The sequence below is a fragment of the Balearica regulorum genome, chromosome W (genome assembly GCF_011004875.1).
Source record: "Balearica regulorum gibbericeps isolate bBalReg1 chromosome W, bBalReg1.pri, whole genome shotgun sequence".
In the NCBI taxonomy this organism is placed as follows: domain Eukaryota; kingdom Metazoa; phylum Chordata; class Aves; order Gruiformes; family Gruidae; genus Balearica; species Balearica regulorum.
Window position 1 is genome coordinate 19,127,049 of NC_046219.1, and position 19,805 is coordinate 19,146,853.

Below are 19,805 nucleotides of genomic sequence, written 5' to 3' on the forward strand. Positions count from 1 at the left end.
ACAGGTTTCTCACACATCAGATCACTCCTCCTTTATTCTCCTCCTTCATTGTTTCTTTTATCTTTTCCTTGTTTATGCTTTCTTCTCTCTGAATTTTTCAAATTCCTTCTTCTCCTCTGTTTTTTTTCTCCTAATTTCTGTAGAAGATACCAGCCAACTGATAACAAAAACATCCTTGAGTAGATCAAGCATGAGGATCACCCAACAGAAGATAGTCAGGTTTATATTCTGATTAAGCAACTACCTCTGTTACAGCAAGATAAATGCTGCCTTCCTCCCACACAAGCACCTTGCCAAAGAAAATTCCAACTGCTTCCACACAAATCATAACATAACATTTAAAAAGAAAAAAAAAATGGAATACTAACTAGAATTTTAATAAAAGAGATTTTTTAATGGTTTGTATGTCACATTCCAGCTTCCTCACCTCATGTAAAGACCATCTTAACCATGGATGCTACTTCACAGAATGAAATAGAGAAGCTCTCCCTTCACTGGTGGCTTTCAGTGGTTTCATCTGCACAGATATCTCGTTAGCAAGTAGGGAGAGCAGAAAAAAACTTTCACCCAGGACCATTCTAGTCTAGCCACTTTATTTTAAAGAACAGCAGAAGACCATGAGTTTCTCTCGACACTTAATGACAGGATTTTACTCTTTGACATCCTTGTGTGGCAGTGACTCTGACAGACTGGTTCAGAATAGTGTAAACTTGCTTATTTCTTTGTATTGATCTAATACAAAATTAATTCTCCTGGTCATTCCTCAACTAGATAGATGGTCAAATGAATTTAAATGTTACAGAATAGAATCGAATCAGAAAGAGCATTTCAACACAGAAAGAGCAAAGACATTAAAGTTTTCCATACCATGAAGAAACACTTGAACACTTACCTCCCTAAGGGGATCATTGAGCTCATTGAGAATGTTTTCTTCATCAAAGATCTTGCCTTGGTAGCGGTGCTCATAGTAATCATGGATCTTCTGGCGCATTTCAGCAGGTAACTTGTGGAATGACATGTACTGTTCCACTTGTTTGTACTGTCAGGAGAATAAAAGGAAGAATCAGAAAAAACACACCCACTTTTTTCCTATCTAAAGGCACCTACAAAATGAAAATTCATTCATGTATCCACTTAAGCTTTATATATTTTATAAAGATAACATTTTATACATATGTCAGAGGACTCTCACATAAATATTAGTTAATTTAGTGTTACTGTTGCTCATGTTGTAACCGTAGGATAGGGGCCGTGAAACAGAAACTCTAGAATCAGGTTGAGATAATTAGTTTGTAACCAAGGTAATAGGTAATGAAGCTAACTGACCGTGGCAAGGTACAATGCTGCTATGTTCCATGTACAGTCCCTACCAAACTGAACAATAGGTTTGGAGATATTAATCTTATGAAGTAAGTTGCTATGGACAGGTGCACCTACAACAAGGATACTGCGCATGCCTGCATGAAGGGGGTCATCCAGCGGACACGGGTGCGAGACCACTGACAACCACCAGAGACCCTTGAGGACCACCAACTCAAATCACTGAGCATGCGTGATGGGGAGGAGAATATGGAAATGGATTCCAAGAAATGATTATCATAGGACTGCCTTTTCTGAGAAAGATGATGAATATGTATGTTTTGATCCTACATAACCTGTGTGTTGGTGATCACCTGGCATGCACGTTGGGTGGAGCTATCCCCCATGCATCCAGCGCTGCAATAAAGAATGCCTGCCTTTTAACACTACATTGGTGTTACGAGGTTTATTCCCAGATTTCGGTGACAATGTGACAGCACAACAACTGAAAATTATGGAAACTGCCTTTAGTGGTGATGCTAATATCCACATTAATTTAGAAGCCAAATCCTCACATTTGTTATGTGTTCCCTAAATTCCCAGCTATATTGAAGTTGTAAAACTACACCAACACCATTTTTAGCTCATTCCATGCAGCAGACAGGGAAACTGTACACAGTGTGTATCTACTTCTCTAGTGCTGCATTTGGAGAGAGTTTAAGGTGTGAAATTTCAGAAACTGGATATGCTGTATTAATACACAACATATTAATGTTGTGTATGCTTATAAGGTGACTGAAGAACAAAGTTTAAATCTGTGGAGATAATGAAGTAGAAAGCAGACAGAAGAGAGAAATGAACTGGAAAAATAGGCATGGCATCAGGAAACAGATAGATGTCAGGACCCAGGAGACTTAGAGGACCTCACTCAATTTACCTTGTGCATTTGGTTTCCTTGTTTCTACTAGTCCTCTGCCCCATATTCTGCTTTGTTTGCTTCTCTTCTTCAGAAGCCACTTTGGATAGCATAATTTTCAGAAAAGAACATCTTGAGCTAACATACTCAGAGTTGTATTGTACTAAACTATGATACATTTGAGGCCCACAAAATGAAGTTGCCTAAACCACAAATGGACAAGTACCACTTGACCAAGACTTTTGCCTCTCCGAACCTCCATCTGTATCTCAGTTGAAGAGGATAAGGCATTGAGACAAAGGAGAAAACCCCTCCCAGGCTTATAAGTGAGTTAAAACTTGGCAGAAACTTGGTTTCCTTATGTAAAGAGTCTTCATTTAATTTTTTCTTCTTTTTTTTTTCATGCTGAATTAGGCAATTTTAACTGTTTTCAATGAAAAAAGCCAATGAAGTCTTAATTAGGATCAGCATTTCTGTAGAGCAATTAAATGAATTTATAATGTGCATGCGCTCCTTATGAAATGCAGCACATATCCTTTAACTTGTATAATTGAAGGCTGCTCCATCTTCTGGAACTGAAATTAGTTTTTGCTTTGCAAAGTGGCAAGAGATTAGGTGAGGCCACATGTACAACATGCATTCCCTAAATAAGAAAGTAATTTTGCATGGGACTATTATTTAACAATGTGTGATGAATATGTAAGTTTGATTTAAGCTCTGTACAGCTATTTTGCACCTCTGAAGCAAGAATTCTTCACCCCCTCCTTTAGAAGTGAGATTTAAATTTGCATGCTCATCATTGGTTTCTGCTTGGATAGGAAGAAATTTATCCATATATTCTGGGTATGAATCAGAGTTCTAGGTCACTAGAAGACAGACATGCTCTAGCATAAATGAAGTATTGCTTCAAAAATTACTCTACTAATCAGTTGCAGCTAATCTAGGCATGAATTTATTTGGAGGGAAAGGATATGAGATCACCCAGTGCTCTATATATATCTCACCAAGGTGGTCACACAGTCCCAGCTGCTGTGCAGTGCTCCAGCTTTTCTGCAGCAAAGCCAAAGAAAAGATGCTGCACTATGCAATGTCCCCTTTGTGTTTGTGTCCAGCCCTCCATTGCTGTGGTCTCATGTAAGAAGGACATGTAACGTGTCATGTATCGTAGCACACATGGACAGGGAAAGGACTTCACTATGCTCCCCTCTACCCAATCTTATTTGCATACAAATGTGCTTGAGCAACACTAATAAAGAATAATCCTTGCTAACCAAAAATATATATTCATTTGAGATATGTAGGGTATAATGCAAGAGAGTTGCAAAGGACTTTTATACCAGAATAACCTTGAAGAAGAGAACATTTAGGCTAAAAGCAATTTGTTTTGCCAGTAATTTACACTGTTCCCTTTCATTAATGCTGCTCTTGGAATATATGCTCTCTCCCACACAAGCTAGTTCTTTTCTCTACCAGGGATTATGCTTACACATTAGAATTTTAGAGAAACGGAAAAATAAAACTACTAGGAAGCTAGTGCTTATCACTGGTGCATCTCAAAATGTTTCCAAATTAATGATGCATAGAATAATAGGGACAGCTGCATATTAGCAACATTTTTTTAAAATCAACAACTAGGAAGCTAAAGTTTCCCACAATTCCCAGAAATATTTTACCATCTGAAATACTATCAAGGTTTCTTTTCACATCAAAATATCTGACCTGTGAGTGTACAGTATACTATCACTATCACTCTGTAATAAATCTTTTCCTAATCTTTCTCAGTGTGATTTTGACTTATATTCCATGTCATTCATGATTCTACTACTCCCTTCTTCACATTGTCATAACATTCATGTGAGGTGTTCCCTCAAAACCTTTAACTTATTTTCTTCAACAACTGATATATTTCACTAACTCAGTCCAAGTCATGATTGCTTTTTTATTTCTATAATATTGTTCCAGCTCAGAAAAGCATGTTTGTTTTTTTCAGCCTGCTATGTTACTGGCAATATTGAGGGTTTGTCAGATTAGTTGTCACTGTGGTGTGTCACATGCCAGTTGCAAAAAAGTGTGCTAAAATGAAGATACAAACAGAGAGAAAAATTACTATGGTCTTGTTAATTTTGTGTAACAAAACACTAATTTGTTCAAGTTAATTTTGAAGAAAAGCTTCTCTTTGGTGACGTGGTTTAGCCCCAGCCGGCAGCTAAGTGCCACCCGCCGCTCACTCACCCCTCCCCCGGTGGGATGGGGAGGAGAACAGAAAAACCAGGGCAAAGCCTGGAGGGTTGGGATAAGGGCAGTTTACTGGGACAACAAGGGAGAGGGAAAACAATCAACAACAGTGCTGATAACAGATAGTAACAATGGGTGATAACAGAGAACGATTTACCACGACCAACGGGATGCTCAGCCCATCCCTGAGCCATGCCAAGCCCACCCCTGCCCGACTAGCCCCCTTTTATGGTGAGCATGATGTCACATGGTATGGAATAGCCCCCGGCTAGCTTGGCTCACCTGTCCTGGCTCCTTGTGAAATTAACTCTATCCTTGCCAGAACCAGGACATTTGGGTACCACATTTATCAATAATGGTTAGAAATGGTGGCATTTTTTTACTCTTAAATACTATACTGGGTTTTGTTGTTGAATTTTTTTCCTTGTGAAAACAAATCACTTAAAGAGAACTGAATTACTTTCTGGGAAAAAATTACATGTCAAGTTTAAAAATTCTCTGAATCCCTTGAATAAATATGAAAATTCTATAGGTTCCCCTGTTTTTTATAAGTGTGATTGTCCTGGTTTTGGCTGAGATAGAGTTAATTCTCTTTCTAGTAGCTGGTATAGTGCTGTGTTTTGGATTTAGTATGAGAATAATATTGATAACACATTGATGTTTTTAGTTGTTGCTAGGGAGTTGTTGTGTCTACACTAAGTCAAGGACTTTTCAGCTTCTCACACCCTGCCAGGTGCACAAGAAGCTGGGAGAGCACAGCCAGGACAGCTGACCCAGACTGGCCAAAGGGATATTCCCTACTATATAACGTCATGCTCCATATATAACTGGGGAAGATGTCTGGGAGGCAGAATCACTGCTCTGAAACAGACTGGGTGTCAGATTGGTTTTTTTTTCCTTTTGCATGTGGTGAGCAATTGCATTTGTGTATCACTTGTATTATTGTTATTAACTTTATTATTACTATTATTATTCTCTTCCTTTGTTATCCTATTAAACTGTCTTTATCTCAACCCATGAGTTTTTTTTCCATTCTCCTCCCCATCCCTTTGTGGGGTTAGAGGTGAGCGAGCAGCTGCGTGGTGTAGTTACTGGCTGGGGTTAAACCATGACAGTGATTTTACATCTGAAGTTGATAAAAATGTCAGTGAAGTTAAGTTTTGTCAAAACTTTGTATTTGAAATGTATTTAGAAGAGTCGTAACTGATTCCGAGTCATCCATCAGACTTGACACTTGAACCTGCATCTTCATATGCGAGCAAAATAATTTGTCTCTAATGACTCTTCTCATTACACTGTATCTTTTTCCTTCTAGATCTAAAATTTTGGTTTACTTGGTCAGGGGTTTTTTGCTTGTTTGTTTTGGTTTATTCAGAAAAGAGATGTCTTAATTCCACATTCGCAAAAGCACTTCAGGTGCTTTTATTACATCTGTGTGAAATAATACATTTCCAAGCCACCGCAAGTTCCCTCAAAACTGACTTTATTTATTTATTTATTTTTCCTTTGGCTTTTCGTATGTCACATGAGAAACACCAGACTACATTTAAAATATAAATTTTTGTGTTAAAACTCTCTTTTTTAATCTCAAATTGCCTTTCCATCCTTGCTCCTACCAGACACCAAGGAGCACTAGATTTTCCAGGGAGGACTATTTAGTAAGGGACTCTGCATGTGCATGTCTAAAAGGATGTCAGAGGTCTCAAAAGGCAGCAGCAAACTATCTCTGATTCCAGGGTACTGAGGACAGAAAGAAGAGGCATCCAGGCTCTTCAGCAGAGAGCAAAATTCTGCGTAAAGACCGGATTATGAAAATGCATTACTTCCACTTAAAGACACTATTTTGAATGGAAAAGTTGTATATTTTAAAGCACCCACTTTGTTAAAACATTTCATAAGCTGTTTCAGTTAAATTCTATATGTTCTATTATGCATTGTTATTAAGAAGGTATGTAGAAACTACATTTCCCCCAATATGTAATTTCATATGGCACATTTTCCTCTTTGTATGATAGCTATCTCCCTATCATAGGAAATAATAAATTAATTTGCTTTTTTCACTCAATCATTTGCAAAATTAAATAATAAAATGTTTACAAGCTATTAAAATGATATCTCAACATAGTATTCAATAGTTCCAGCTCACTAGCTGAGCTGCATGGTTGTGTGTCTAAATATCAAATGATATTGCTTCTGTTTGCTGAATGAATAATCTAATCTGTATAAATAAAAATAACGTCTGGAAAAAACCCTGAGGCTTCATTCTCCTAGGAAAAATTTGAATAACATGAGATAATCATAGATGGCAGGCTACACTTTTTTTCCTTTTGCAAAAACTTCCAGTCTAACTTGATAAGTGGGTTCTACATTAAAATAATAATAAAAGAAATTAAGTTATAGATTAATGTGAAAGGAATGGGAAGAATTGTATAGCTTATATTTATTAATGGCTATTTAACAGATTTCTGATTCAATTTTCTCATCACATTTATTCCAAGAACCTGGTATTCTCTCCTTTTAACTCCTTAACGTGTCACTAACTGCAAGCACTACTCCTGACAAAAAGTGGTATAAATGAGTATTAAAAAAGTAAAAAAACATAAAACATTATAAAACAGTATTCCTGCTCACAAAAGATGGGGAACCTCTGTTTCTGACTGTGGGACTCTGATCAGGGCATGTAGATACTGCATAACACTGTTACGTGCATCTTTCATCTCAGATTGCAAACCGTGATATTTAATGAACCTGTCAGCTGGGTGATATAACACCTCCAAAGTTATTATCTCCTCTCTGCAATCATTGTCAGTCATGCAATCCACTCATAAACTGTTTATATGCCTCGATTCACCGTTACAGAATCAAACAATAATATAGAATCATAGAATTGTTTTGGTTGGAAAAGACCTTTAAGATCATAAAGTCCAACTGTTAAACTAGCACTGCCAAGTCCAACCACTAAACCATGTCCCTAAGCACCACGTCTACACGTCTTTTAAATACCTCCAGGGATGGTGACTTTAACCACCTCTCTGGGCAGCCTGTTACAATGACTGACAACCCTTTCCGTGAAGAAATTTTTCCTAATATCCAATCTAAACCTCCCCGGCACAACTTGAGGCCATTTCCTCTTGTCCTATCACTTGTTACTTGGGAGAAGAGACTGACATCCACCTCGCCACAACCTCCTTTCAGGTAGCTGTAGAGAGCAATAAGGTCTCCTCTCAGCCTCCTTTTCTCCAGACTAAACAACCCCTGTTGTCTCAGCTTCTCGTCATAAGACCTGTTCTCTAGACCCTTCACCAGCTTCGTTGCCCTTCTTTGGACACGCTCCAGCAACTCAATATCCTTCTGGTAGTGAGGGGCCCAAAAGTGAACACAGTACTTGAGGTGCAGCCTCACCAGAGCCGAGTACAAAGGGAAGATCACTTCCCTAGTCCTGTTGGCCACACTATTCCTGATACAAACCAGGATGCTGTTGCCCTTCTTGGCCACCTGGGCACACTGCTGGCTCATATTCAGCCGACTATTGACCAATACCCCCCAGTCCTTTTCTACCAGGCTGCTTTCCAGCCACTCATCCCCAAGCCTGTAGCATTGCATGGGATTGTTGTGACCCAAGTGCAGGACCCGGCACTTAGCCTTGTGGAACCTCATATAGTTGGCCTTGGCCCATCGATCCAGCCTGCCCAGATCCCTCTGTAGAGCCTTCCTACCCTCAAGCAGATCAACACTCCTGCCCAACTTGGTGCTGTCTGCAAACTTACTGAGGGTGCACTCAATCCCCTCATCCAGATCATTGATAAAGATATTAAACAAGACTGGCCCTAATACTGAGCCCTGGGGAACACTACTTGTGACTGCCTGCCAACTGGATTTAACTCCATTCACCACAACTCTCAGAGCCTAGCCATCCAGCCAGTTTTTTTACCCAGTGACGCATATGCCCATCCAAGCCATGAGCAGCCAGTTTCTCCAGGACAATGCTGTGGGAAACGCTGTCAAAGGCTCTACTAAAGTCCAGGTAGACAACATCCACAGCATTTCCCTCATCCACTAAGCGGGTCACCTTGTCATAGAAGGAGATCAGGTTGGTCAGGTAGGACCTGCCTTTCACGAACCCATGCTGACTGGGCCTGATCATCTGGTTATCCTGTACATGCCATATGATGGCACTCAAGATGATCTGCTCCATAACCTTCCCCAGCACCAAGGTCAGACTGACAGGCCTGTAGGTCCCCAGATCCTCCATCTGGCCCTTCTTGTGGATGGGCATCACATTGGCTAACCTCCAGTCAACTGGGACCTCCCTGGTTAGCCAGGACTCCTGATAAATGATGATAAATAAAGCCTGAAAGTGGCTTGGTGAGCACTTCCATCAGCTGCCTCAGTACCCTTGGATGGAGCCCATCTGGCCCCATAGATGTGTGTGTGCGTGCGTGTGTGTAAGTGGTGTAGCAGGTCGCTAATCATTTCCCCTTGGATTATGAGGGCTTCATTCTGCTCCCCATCCCTGCCTTCCAGCTCAGGGGGCTGGGTACCCAGAGAACAAGTGGTCTTACTGCTAAAGACTGAGGCAAAGAAGGCATTAATTACCTCAGCCTTTTCCTCATCCTTTGTCACTATGTTTCCCCCCACATCCAGCAAAGGATGGAGATTCTCCTTAGCCCTCCTTTTGCTGTTAATGTGTTTATAAAAACATATTTTATTGGTTATAACTGCAGTAGCCAGGTTATGTTCTAGCTGGACTTCGGCCCTTCTAATTTTCTCCCTGCTGTATTGGGTTTGACTGAGATGGAGTTAATTTTCCCCACAGCAGCCCTCACGGTGCTGTGCTGTGTATTGGTAGCTAGAAAGGTGTTGATGATAACACATCAGTGTTTTGGCTGCTACTGAGCAGTGCCAGCACACATCAAGGCTGTCTCTCCAACATTTCTCCCCCTCTCACCAGTAGGCTGGGGACAGGAAAAATCTTGAGAGGGGACAAAGACAGGACAGCTGACCCAAACTGACCAAAGGGATATTCCATACCATATGATGTCTGCTCAGCAATAAGAAGCTGAGAGATAGGGGATGGAACTGGGGGCATTCTTTTTTTTTTTACAGCGTTTGTCTTCTGGAGTAACTGCTATGCATACTGAAGCCCTGCTTCCCGGGAAGTGGCCGGACATTGCCTGCTGATGGAAAATAGAGAATAATCTTTTGCTTTTGCTTTGTGTCTGCACGTGGCCTTTTGCTTTTGCTGCATTAAACTGCCTTTATCTTGACCCATGAGTTTGGGGTTGGTTTTTTTCCATCTTATTTTTCTCCCCTCTCTGTCCTGCTGAAGAGGGGAGTGATAGAGCAGCTCTGGTGGGCACCTGGCCTCCAGCCAAGGTTAAACCATCACAGTCCTTTTTGGCACCCAACGTGGGGCTCGACAACGGCATGCTACAGCTAGAGTAGTTATTAAGTTGCAAGCTCCTCTGCGGGTCACAGAGTTTGTTAGCTGCACTGCTTATTTCTACTTTACTAAGCTTAGGAACATGCTAATTAATACAAACAATGGCTGCTCTGTTCTTTGCCTTGGTGTTGATGATCTTACTGCGCTGTGGGAGCTATTTTGTGGGGAGGATGAAGGAACTTGGGAGTATGCTAGTACAAACAATGGTTATGTGCATGGCCCTGGCATCGATGTTATCACTGTGCTGGGGGAGCTATCTTGTGGAGATGATGGGGGAATACATCTCACTCTCCCCACCAGGGATTGATGTGGATGGTTTTATTATGCAGACTCCTAAGGTCCTTGTTCACCCTTATATGTGAGCTGTTTAATAGTACTAATTAATACTGCTGGCATATTACAGGTTTTGTGGAATCTGGTCTCATCCTGGTTTAAGAGAAGACAACTTTTGGGTCATGCTATACTGAAACGTGCCCTGAGGCGGCCGGTCCCCGGGTTGCAGGGTGTGTGGAAGGATTTGGGCAGGTTCCTAAGGCGGTTATCACCTCCCATAGCCTAGGACTTTACACCTGAACAGGCAAGCAACCCCGGCAAACTGACACGCCACTTGACAGAAGGGTGCCTTGCCTACCCCAGTGAAAACCAACAGCTTCTAGCACTGTACTGGGGCCTGGCCTGGGCCTATCGAGCCACAGTGCAGTACTCTCAGAGGACTGTGGTTGAGGAAGGCACCCAAACTGCATCTGAGGACACCGTGGCTGAGATAGGGACCCAAACAATAACAACTACAGTAATTGCCCCAGTAGTAAAAAAGAAACAGTGGACCAGGAGGTCAACAGGTCCATATCATCGATTAGTAAGGGAGGAGGAAGAAGAGGAGGAAAGGTGTGATCAGGAAGCTGGTCCTTCAGCAAAGAAGTGGGAGGAAGGAGTGAGAGAAATAAGACAAGAAGCAGAAACTACCCGGTCTCTGACCTCATCCGAACTTCGAGATATGCGGAAAGATTACAGCCACCAGCCGGGTGAGCGGATTGCTGCTTGGCTGCTCTGATGCTGGGATAAAGGGGCTGACAGTCAGCAATTGGAAGGTAGGGAAGCCCAACAGCTGGGATCCCTTGCTAGAAACCAGGGAACTGAGAGAGGAATTGGAAAAGAGGCAGCAATTGGCAGTCTCTGGACACGGTTCCTCTCAAGTGTGAGGGCAAGATACCCGTTCAAGGAAGATCTTGTGAACTCCCCAGGAAAGTGGACTACCACAGATGAAGGCATCCAGTACCTGAGAGAACTAGCAGTGCTGGAAGTCATGTACAGTGATCTAGATGATGAGGAGGTCTCCAAAGATCCAGAGGATGTCCTGTGCACACGGGCCATGTGGAGGAAGGTGATTCAAAGTGCCCCAGCATCATATTCTAACAGCTGGGCAGCAATGTATTTCCCAGATATGGACACACCAACTGCAGAGAAGGTGTCGTCTTGGCTTCAGAACTTTGAAGAAAACCTCTGTACCTCCTCCTCCCTACGGGCCAGTACGTCGGCTGTCAGAGGTACCCCAAGAAATCAGTCATCTCCTGCTCCGGTCAGAGGGAAAGGGAGCCCCAGGCATATGCCATGTGGTGTTCTCTGATTGTTCCTGCACGACCAAGGGGAGAACATGAGGAAGTGGGACGGTGAACCCACCTTTAAGTTGGAAGCCCATGTATGTGAACTAAGAGGGAAGACAGCTCTTAAGAAGGGGTCACCCAAGAAGGCTGTCAGCATAGTTGCTGCAGAGACACAAGGCGGCAATCAGCGATCTCCCAGGCATAGAAGAACTAAAATCACCCCCCCTTGATCCTGGTGAGGGGACTTCTGGTCTGGCACTCTGAAGGTCAGGCAGTGAATACTCTGACCAGGAACAGGAATAGAGGGTCCCTGCCTTCGGCCAGGAGGAGGAAAGGGATGACCGGGTATACTGGACTGTGTGGATTCAATGGCCTGGCACATCAGACCCACAGAAGTATAAGGCTTTGGTAGACACTGGTGCACAGTGTACACTGGTGCCATCAGGGTATAGGGGCACAGAACCCATCTGGATCTCTGGAGTGACAGGGGGATGCCAACAATTGTCTGTATTGGAGGCTGAGGTGAGCTTAACAGGGGACAAGTGGGAGAAGCACCCCATTGTGACCGACCCAGAGGCCCCTTGTATCGTTGGCATAGATTACCTCAGGAGAGGGTACTTCAAGGACCCAAAGGGGTACTGATGGGCTTTTGGTGTAGCCACTGTGAACACAGAGAAGATCAAACAGTTATCATCTACCCTGCCTGGTCTCTCGGAAGATCCCTTTGTTGTGGGATTGCTGCAAGTTGAAGAACAACAGGTACCAATTGCTACCAGGATGGTACACCAGTGGCAATATCGCACAAACCGAGACTCCCTGGCTCCCATCCATGAGCTGATTCATCAACTAGAGACCCAGGGAGTCATCAGCAAGACTCACTCGCCTTTTAATAGTCCCATATGGCCAGTGCAAAAGTCTGATGGAGGGTGGAGGTTAACAGTGGACTATCGTGGCCTGAACGAAGTGACGCCACCACTGAGTGCTGCTGTACCAGACATGTTAGAGCTCCAATATGAACTGGAGTCAAAAGCAGCCAAGTGGTATGCTACAATGGACATCGCCAATGCGTTCTTCTCAATTCCTTTGGCAGCCGAATGCAGGCCACAGTTTGCTTTCACTTGGAGAGGTAATACACCTGGAATCGACTGCCCCAGGGGTAGAAGCATAGTCCTACTATTTGTCATGGACTAATCCAAACTGCACTGGAAAAGGGTGATGCCCCTGAATATCTACAGTAAAACTATGTCTCCACCAGCTAATGAGAAGGCAAAACAGGCTTTCCTAGGCCTTATGAGGTTCTGGAGAATGCATATTCCAGGTTAGAGTCAGCTTGTGAGCCCTCTCTATCGAGTAACCCAAAAGAAGAACTATTTTGAATGGGGCCTTGAGCAACAACAAGCCTTTGAGCATATCAAACAGGACATAGCTCGTGCAGTAGCTCTTGGGCCTGTCCGGACAGGACCAGCTGTACAAAATATACTCTACACTGCAGCTGGGGAGCATGGTCTCACCTGGAGCCTCTGGCAGAAAACAGCAGGAGAAACCCGAGGTCGACCATTAGGGTTTTGGAGCTGGGGGTATCGAGGATCAGAAGCCCACTACACCCCAACTGAAAAAGAGATCCTAGCAGCATATGAAGGGATTCGAGCTGCTTCAGAAGTTGTTGGTACAGAAGCATCTCTCCTCTTGGCACCACGATTGCCCGTGCTACGCTGGATGTTCAAAGGAAACATCCCCTCTACACATCATGCAACCAGCACTAGATGGAGTAAGTGGGTAGCATTAATCACGCATGGAGTAAGTGGGTAGTGTTGATCATGCAACAAGCTCAACTGGGGAAACCCAACCACCCAGGAATCCTGGAAGAGATCATTGACTGGCCAGAAGGTAGAGATTTTGGAGCACTGCCTGAGGTGACAAATGCCCTATGGGGGTGGCTACAGCAGTGGAAGAAGACCAATTGGCAGCGCAGGGGTAAACCCATCTGGGCGGCTGCATTGTGGCAGGACATCGCTGCCTGGGTAGAAAACATGGCTGTGAAGGTACGTCATGTAGATGCTCACATACCCAAAAGCCGTGCCACTGAAGAACATCGAAACAATGAACAAGTAGACAAGGCTGCCAAAATTTGTGTAGCTCAGGTGGACCTGGAATTGTAGCTCAATGGGCCCACAAAACATCAGGACATCTAGGGAGAGATGTAACATACAGATGGGCTTGTGATCAAGGTGTGGACCTGACCATGGAGGCCATCACACAAGTCACTCATGAATGTGAAATATGTGCTGCAATCAAGCAAGCGACACGAGTAAAATCTCCCTGGAATAGAGGGTGGTGGCTGGGTTTTCGATATGGCGAGGCCTGGCAGATTGACTCTATTGGGCCACTGCCACAAACACGCCAAGGCAAGTGCTACATACTTTTTTTGCTTTTGCTGTATTAAACAGCCTTTATCATGACCCACGAGTTTGAGGGTTTTTTTCCATCTTATTTTTCTCCCCTCCCTGTCCTGCTGAGAAGGGGTTTGATAGAGTGGCTTGGTGGACACCCGGCCTCCAGCCAAGTTTAAACCGCCACACCTGCATAGCCTAACAACATTTTTTTAGTCCTCCTGACTTGTCTGCCCCTTCTTCCAAAGGCCATAAACTCTCCTTTTTCACCTGAGTTCCAGACAAAGCTCCCTGTTCGGCCAGGCCGGTCTTCTTCCCCACCGGCCTGTCTTTCAGCACATGGGGACGGCCTGCTCCTGCACCTTTAAGATTTCCTTCTTGAAGAATGTCCAGCTTTCCTGGACTCCTTTGCCCTTCAGGACTGCCTCCCAAGGGACTCTGTCGACCAGGCCCCTACACAGGCCATAGTCTGCCTTCCAGAAGTCCAAGGTGGCAGTTCTGCTGCCCCTCCTCCTTACTTCTCTGAGAATCAAAAACTCTATCATTTCATGACCGCTATGCCCAAGACAGCCTCCATCTGTCACATCACCCACAAGTCCTTCTCTGTTCATAAGCAACAGGTGCAGTGGGGCGCCTTCCCTTGTTGGCTCCCTCAGCAGCTGTGTCAGGAAGTTATCTTCCACACACTCCAGGAACCTCCTGGACTGTTTCCTCTCTGCTGTATTGTATTTCCGGCAGATGTCTGGTAAGTTGAAATCCCCCACAAGAACAAGGGCTAGCAATTGTGAGAATTCTCCCAGCTGCTTATAGAATGTCTGCCTCTTCATCCTGGTTGAGTGGTCTATAACAGACTCCCACCATATCTGCCTTTTCGGCCTTCCCCCTGATTGTTACCCATAGACACTCAACCTTATCATCACCATCATTAAGCTCTAAACAATCAAAACACTCCTTAACATACAGGGCCACCCCACCACCTCTCCTTCCTTGCCTATCTCTTCTGAAGAGTTTGTAGCCATCCATTTTAGCAGCCCAGTTTTGTGAGTCATCCCATGTTTCTGTGATGGCAACTATATCATAGTTTTCCAGCTGCACAATGGCTTCCAACTCCTCCTGTTTGTTGCCCATGCTGCGTGCATTGGTGTAGATGCACTTCAGTTGGACTACAGATTCCATCACCTTTTTGAGGGGAGAAGCCCTAATTCCTACCTGACTTTCTGTGGTTCCTAAGCCATAAGTAACCCTTGTGTCTTTGCTGTCACATGGCTCTCCATCTCCTACCTTCACTGAGATGACAGACCAAAGGACCTCACTAGCACACAATCCCACAAACATTGGGATGCCACCATGTCCTGGTTCTGGCAAGGATAGAGTTAATTTCACAAGGATCCAGGAGAGGTGAGCCAAGCTGGCCGGGGGCTATTGCATACCATGTGACATCATGCTCACCATAAAAGGGGGCTAGGTGGGCAGGGGCGGGTTCGGTGTGTCCCCGTGGCTCCGGGACGGGTCGAGCGTCCGGTAGGTCGGTCGGTGGTCGGATCGGTAAATCGTTCTCTGTTATCACCTATTGTTACTATCTGTTATCAGCACTGTTGTTGATTGTTTCCCTCTCCCTTGCTGTCCCAGTAAACTGCCCTTATCCCAAGCCTCGAGGCTTTGCCCTTGTTTTTCCGTTCTCCTCCTCATCCCGCCGGGGGAGGAGTGAGCGAGCGGCGCGTGGCACTTAGATGCCGGCTGGGGCTAAACCACGTCGGTCCTTTTTGGCACCCAACGTGGGGCTCGAGGGGTTGTGATAACGACAAGTCTGACCCAAGTGTGTTAAAACAAAGTTGTTATAAGCATTTATAATGTTACTGAAACAGTCGCTGGTCATAATGATGTTCTGTTTGGTCACATGGCTCTGTTTTGTAAAGCCGTGTTTACTCTATGCAATCCCTGCAGTGCTGTTTATCACCTCTGGGAGAGGGGTTCGTGTTCTCATGTTGTTGTATTGTGTGATAATGACTTATGATAAGATGTCATTGACAGTCATGAGTCTGAGCTGGTATGTGTATGTAGTATTTCGGTCATGCCCCTACCTCAGTCAATATCTTTCAGAATTGATTAATAATTGGACCCAATCTATTGGGAAGACAGGGGGGGATACCTTCTCCCACTCTTTCACCTCCTCTTTTCCCTTTTCGTTGGTTACAACAATTTTTGAGTATTTTGAATACACTCGGAATGTTCAGGCCAGTATATTCCTATTGCTAGGTCTCCTGAATGCTTTCCCACTCCTGTTCAGGGTTAGCAAAAATTGTTTCAAGAGTACCACCCAGGGATCTTCCCCAAGGCTGAATGGTCTGGGCTGGCATGGCATGTGGGACAATATGGGCGGGTATCTAGAGACCTTTTCACCCCCAATGGTTTGGAGCTTCACTCCTGAACAATTGCAATACCCTGATAAAATGGTAGAATATTTGAAAGGAAAATGCTGTGGGGATTCTAAGGAGACACAACTTACTGCGCTGTGCTGGGCCCTGGCCACAGTCTATCAAACACTGCTTGATAGTAGACAGCACCATCCAGAGAGAGAAAGAACGGACCCACAGGCACTGCAGCTGCCCAGGCCCCCGCAACAGGCACTGTAGTCGAGCCAAAAGATCAACCCACAACAGTATCAGTTGCCCCTATACACAAAAAGAAATACACAAGGAAATCGGTTCGCTTAGTGAAAGATGACGATGAACCGGGGCCATCACGAGAACAACAAGAAGAGGAGCCAGAACCAGAAGTGATCACTCGATCCCTGTCCCAGAGTGAGCTGCGAGATATGCGGAAAGATTTCAGCCGCCTTCCGGGGAGCATATTATTACCTGGCTGCTCCAATGCTGGGATAACGGGGCCAGTAGCCTGGAACTGGAGGGCAGGGAGGCCAAGCAGCTGGGATCCTTGTCTAGGGAAGGGGGCATTGACAAGGCAATTGGGAAGAAGGCACAGGCCCTTAGCCTCTGGAGGCGACTCCTGTCAAGTGTGAGGGAAAGGTATCCTTTCAGCGAAGATGTCGTATGTCGGCTAGGCAAGCGGACCACCATGGAGAGAGGTATCCAGTACCTGAGGGAATTAGCTGTAGTGGAAGTTTGTAAGGAGTGCACCATCATTGTACGCCAACTCACTGGCAGTAATCGACTGGAAAAGTGAAGAGGCACCCACGGTGGACGAAGTGGCTGGCTGACTCCAGCAATATGAAGAGAGTCTCTCTTCCTCCCTCGTCACGGCTGTGGAGAAACTGTCTCAGGATGTCCGGCAACTCAAAGACGATATATCTTACTCCCCACCTGTACAGACCCGTATTTCAGCTGTTAGGAGTAAGCGTTTTTCGGCTCCAGAGAGGGGATATAGAGCATACACACCACGAGGTATCCTGTGGTTTTATCTGCATGACCACGGAGAAGACATGAGGAAATGGGATGGGAAGCCCACCTCAACCTTGCGGGCACGCGTACATGAGCTGCAAGGCAAGACAGCTGTAAAAAGGGAAAGAATGCTGCTCCGGTATCCACCAGGCAGCCCCCCAGACCAAGTGAAAGGCCAGATCGCACTTCTGATCCTCCTGAAGGGACGTCTAAGTCCTTTCTGCAAGAGGTGAGTAGTGACTATGACGAGCAGGATTAGAGGGGCCCTGCCTCCAGCCAGGTGGAGGAAAGGGCAAATAGGGTTTATTGGACTGTGTGGATCCGATGGCCTGGCACATCGGACCCACAAGAGTACAAGGCCCTAGTGGACACGGGTGCACAGTGTACCCTAATGCCATCGAACTATGAAGGGGTGGAAGTGATCTCTATTTCTGGTGTGACGGGGGGATCCCAACAGTTGACTCTGTTGGAGGCTGAAGCAAGTCTAACTGGGAATGAGTGGCAAAAGCCCCCCATTGTGACTGGGCCGGAGGCTCCATGCATCCTGGGCATAGACTACCTCCGGAAAGGGTATTTCAAAGACCCAAAAGACTACCGGTGGGCTTTTGGAATAGCTGCCTTAGAAGCGGAGGAAATTGAACCATTGTCTAGTTTGCCTGGTCTCTCGGAGGACCCTTCTGTTGTGGGGTTGCTGAAGGTTGAAGAGCAACAGGTGCCGACTGCTACTACAACTGTGCACCGGCGGCAATACTGCACCAACAGAGACTCCCTGGTTCCCATCCAGAAGCTAATTCATCAACTGGAGGGTCAGGGAGTGATCAGCAGAACCCCCTCACCCTTCAACAGTCCCATGTGGCCAGTGCGGAAGTCCAATGGAGAGTGGAGGCTGACGGTAGACTATCGTGGCCTCAATGAAGACACACCGCCCATGAGTGCTGCCGTGCCAGATATGCTGGAACTTCAATATGAGCTGGAGTCAAAGGCAGCCAAATGGTATGCCACAATTGATATAGCTAATGCATTTTTCTCGATCCCTTTGGCAGCAGAGTGCAGGCCACAGTTTGCCTTCACTTGGAGGGGCGTCCAATACACCTGGAACCGACTGCCCCAGGGGTGGAAACACAGCCCCACCATCTGCCATGAACTGATCCAGACTGCACTGGAAAAGGGTGAAGCCCCAGAGCACCTGCAATACATTGATGACATCATTGTATGGGGCAACAGAGCAGCAGAGGAAGTTTCTGAGAAAGGGAAGAAAATAATCCAAATCCTGCTGCAGGCTGGCTTTGCCATAAAACAAAGTAAGGTCAAGGGGCCTGCGCAGGAAATCCAATTTTTAGGCATAAGGTGGCATGATGGGCGGTATCAGATCCCAATGGATATTATCAGCAAAATAGCAGCCATGTCCCCACCAACCAGCAAAAAGGAGACACAGGCCTTCTTAGGTGTTGTGGGTTTCTGGAGAATGCACATTCCGAATCACAGTTTGATAGTAAGCCCTCTCTACCATGTAACCCGGAAGAAGAATGATTTCAAATGGGGCCCTGAGCAAGGACAAGCTTTCGAACAAATTAAACAAGAAATAGTTCATGCCGTAGCTCTTGGGCCAGTCTGGGCAGGACCAGATGTAAAAAATGTGCTGTACACCACAGCCGGGGAGAATGGCCCTACCTGGAGTCTCTGGCAGAAAGCACCAGGGGAGACTCGAGGTCGACCCCTGGGGTTTTGGAGTCAGGGATACAGAGGATCCAAGGCCCGCTACACTCCAACGGAAAAGGAGATATGGGCAGCCTACGAAGGGGTTCGAGCTGCTTCAGAGGTGATTGGCACCGAAGCACAGCTCCTCCTGGCACCCCGACTGCCAGTGCTGGGCTGAATGTTCAAAGAGAGGGCTCCTTCTACACATCATGCAACCGATGCTACGTGGAGTAAGTGGGTTGCACTGATCACACAACGGGCTAGAATAGGAAGCCCCAATCGTCCAGGAATTCTGGAAGTGATCACAGACTGGCCAGAAGGGAAAGATTTCGGAATGTCGCCAGAGGAGGAGGTGACACGTGCTGAAGAAGCCCCACCGTATAATAAACTGCCAGAAGATGAGAAGCCATATGCCCTGTTCACTGATGGGTCCTGTCGCATTGTGGGAAAGCATCGAAGGTGGAAGGCCGCTGTATGGAGTCCTACACGGCGAGTTGCAGAAGCTGCTGAAGGAGAAGGTGAATCGAGCCAGTTTGCAGAGGTGAAAGCCATCCAGCTGGCTTTAGATATTGCTGGAAGAGAAACGTGGCCAATGCTGTACCTCTGTACTGGCTCATGGATGGTGGCCAATGCCCTGTGGGGGTGGTTACAGCAGTGGAAGCGGAGCAACTGGCAGCGCAGAGGCAAACCCATCTGGGCTGCCCCATTGTGGCAAGATATTGCTGCCCGGCTAGAGAAGCTGGTTGTAAAGGTACGTCATGTAGATGCCCACGTACCCAAGAGTCGGGCCACTGAGGAACATCAGAACAAGCAGCAGGTGGATCA

At 45.5% G+C, this 19,805-nt stretch overlaps 1 protein-coding gene and 1 long non-coding RNA gene across 2 annotated transcripts in view; both read right to left on the minus strand.

The window, feature by feature from the left end:
* Positions 1 to 19,805, minus strand: part of LOC142599235 (uncharacterized) — a 911,312-nt gene that overhangs the window by 95,033 nt on the left and 796,474 nt on the right. The window lies entirely within an intron of this gene.
* LOC142599159 (potassium/sodium hyperpolarization-activated cyclic nucleotide-gated channel 1-like) overlaps positions 1 to 19,805 on the minus strand; it is a 308,414-nt gene that overhangs the window by 51,546 nt on the left and 237,063 nt on the right. The window contains exon 5 of the mRNA XM_075738902.1: positions 893 to 1,039. Coding sequence (XP_075595017.1) covers positions 893 to 1,039 — 147 coding nt within the window. The remainder of the gene's footprint in view (positions 1 to 892; positions 1,040 to 19,805) is intronic.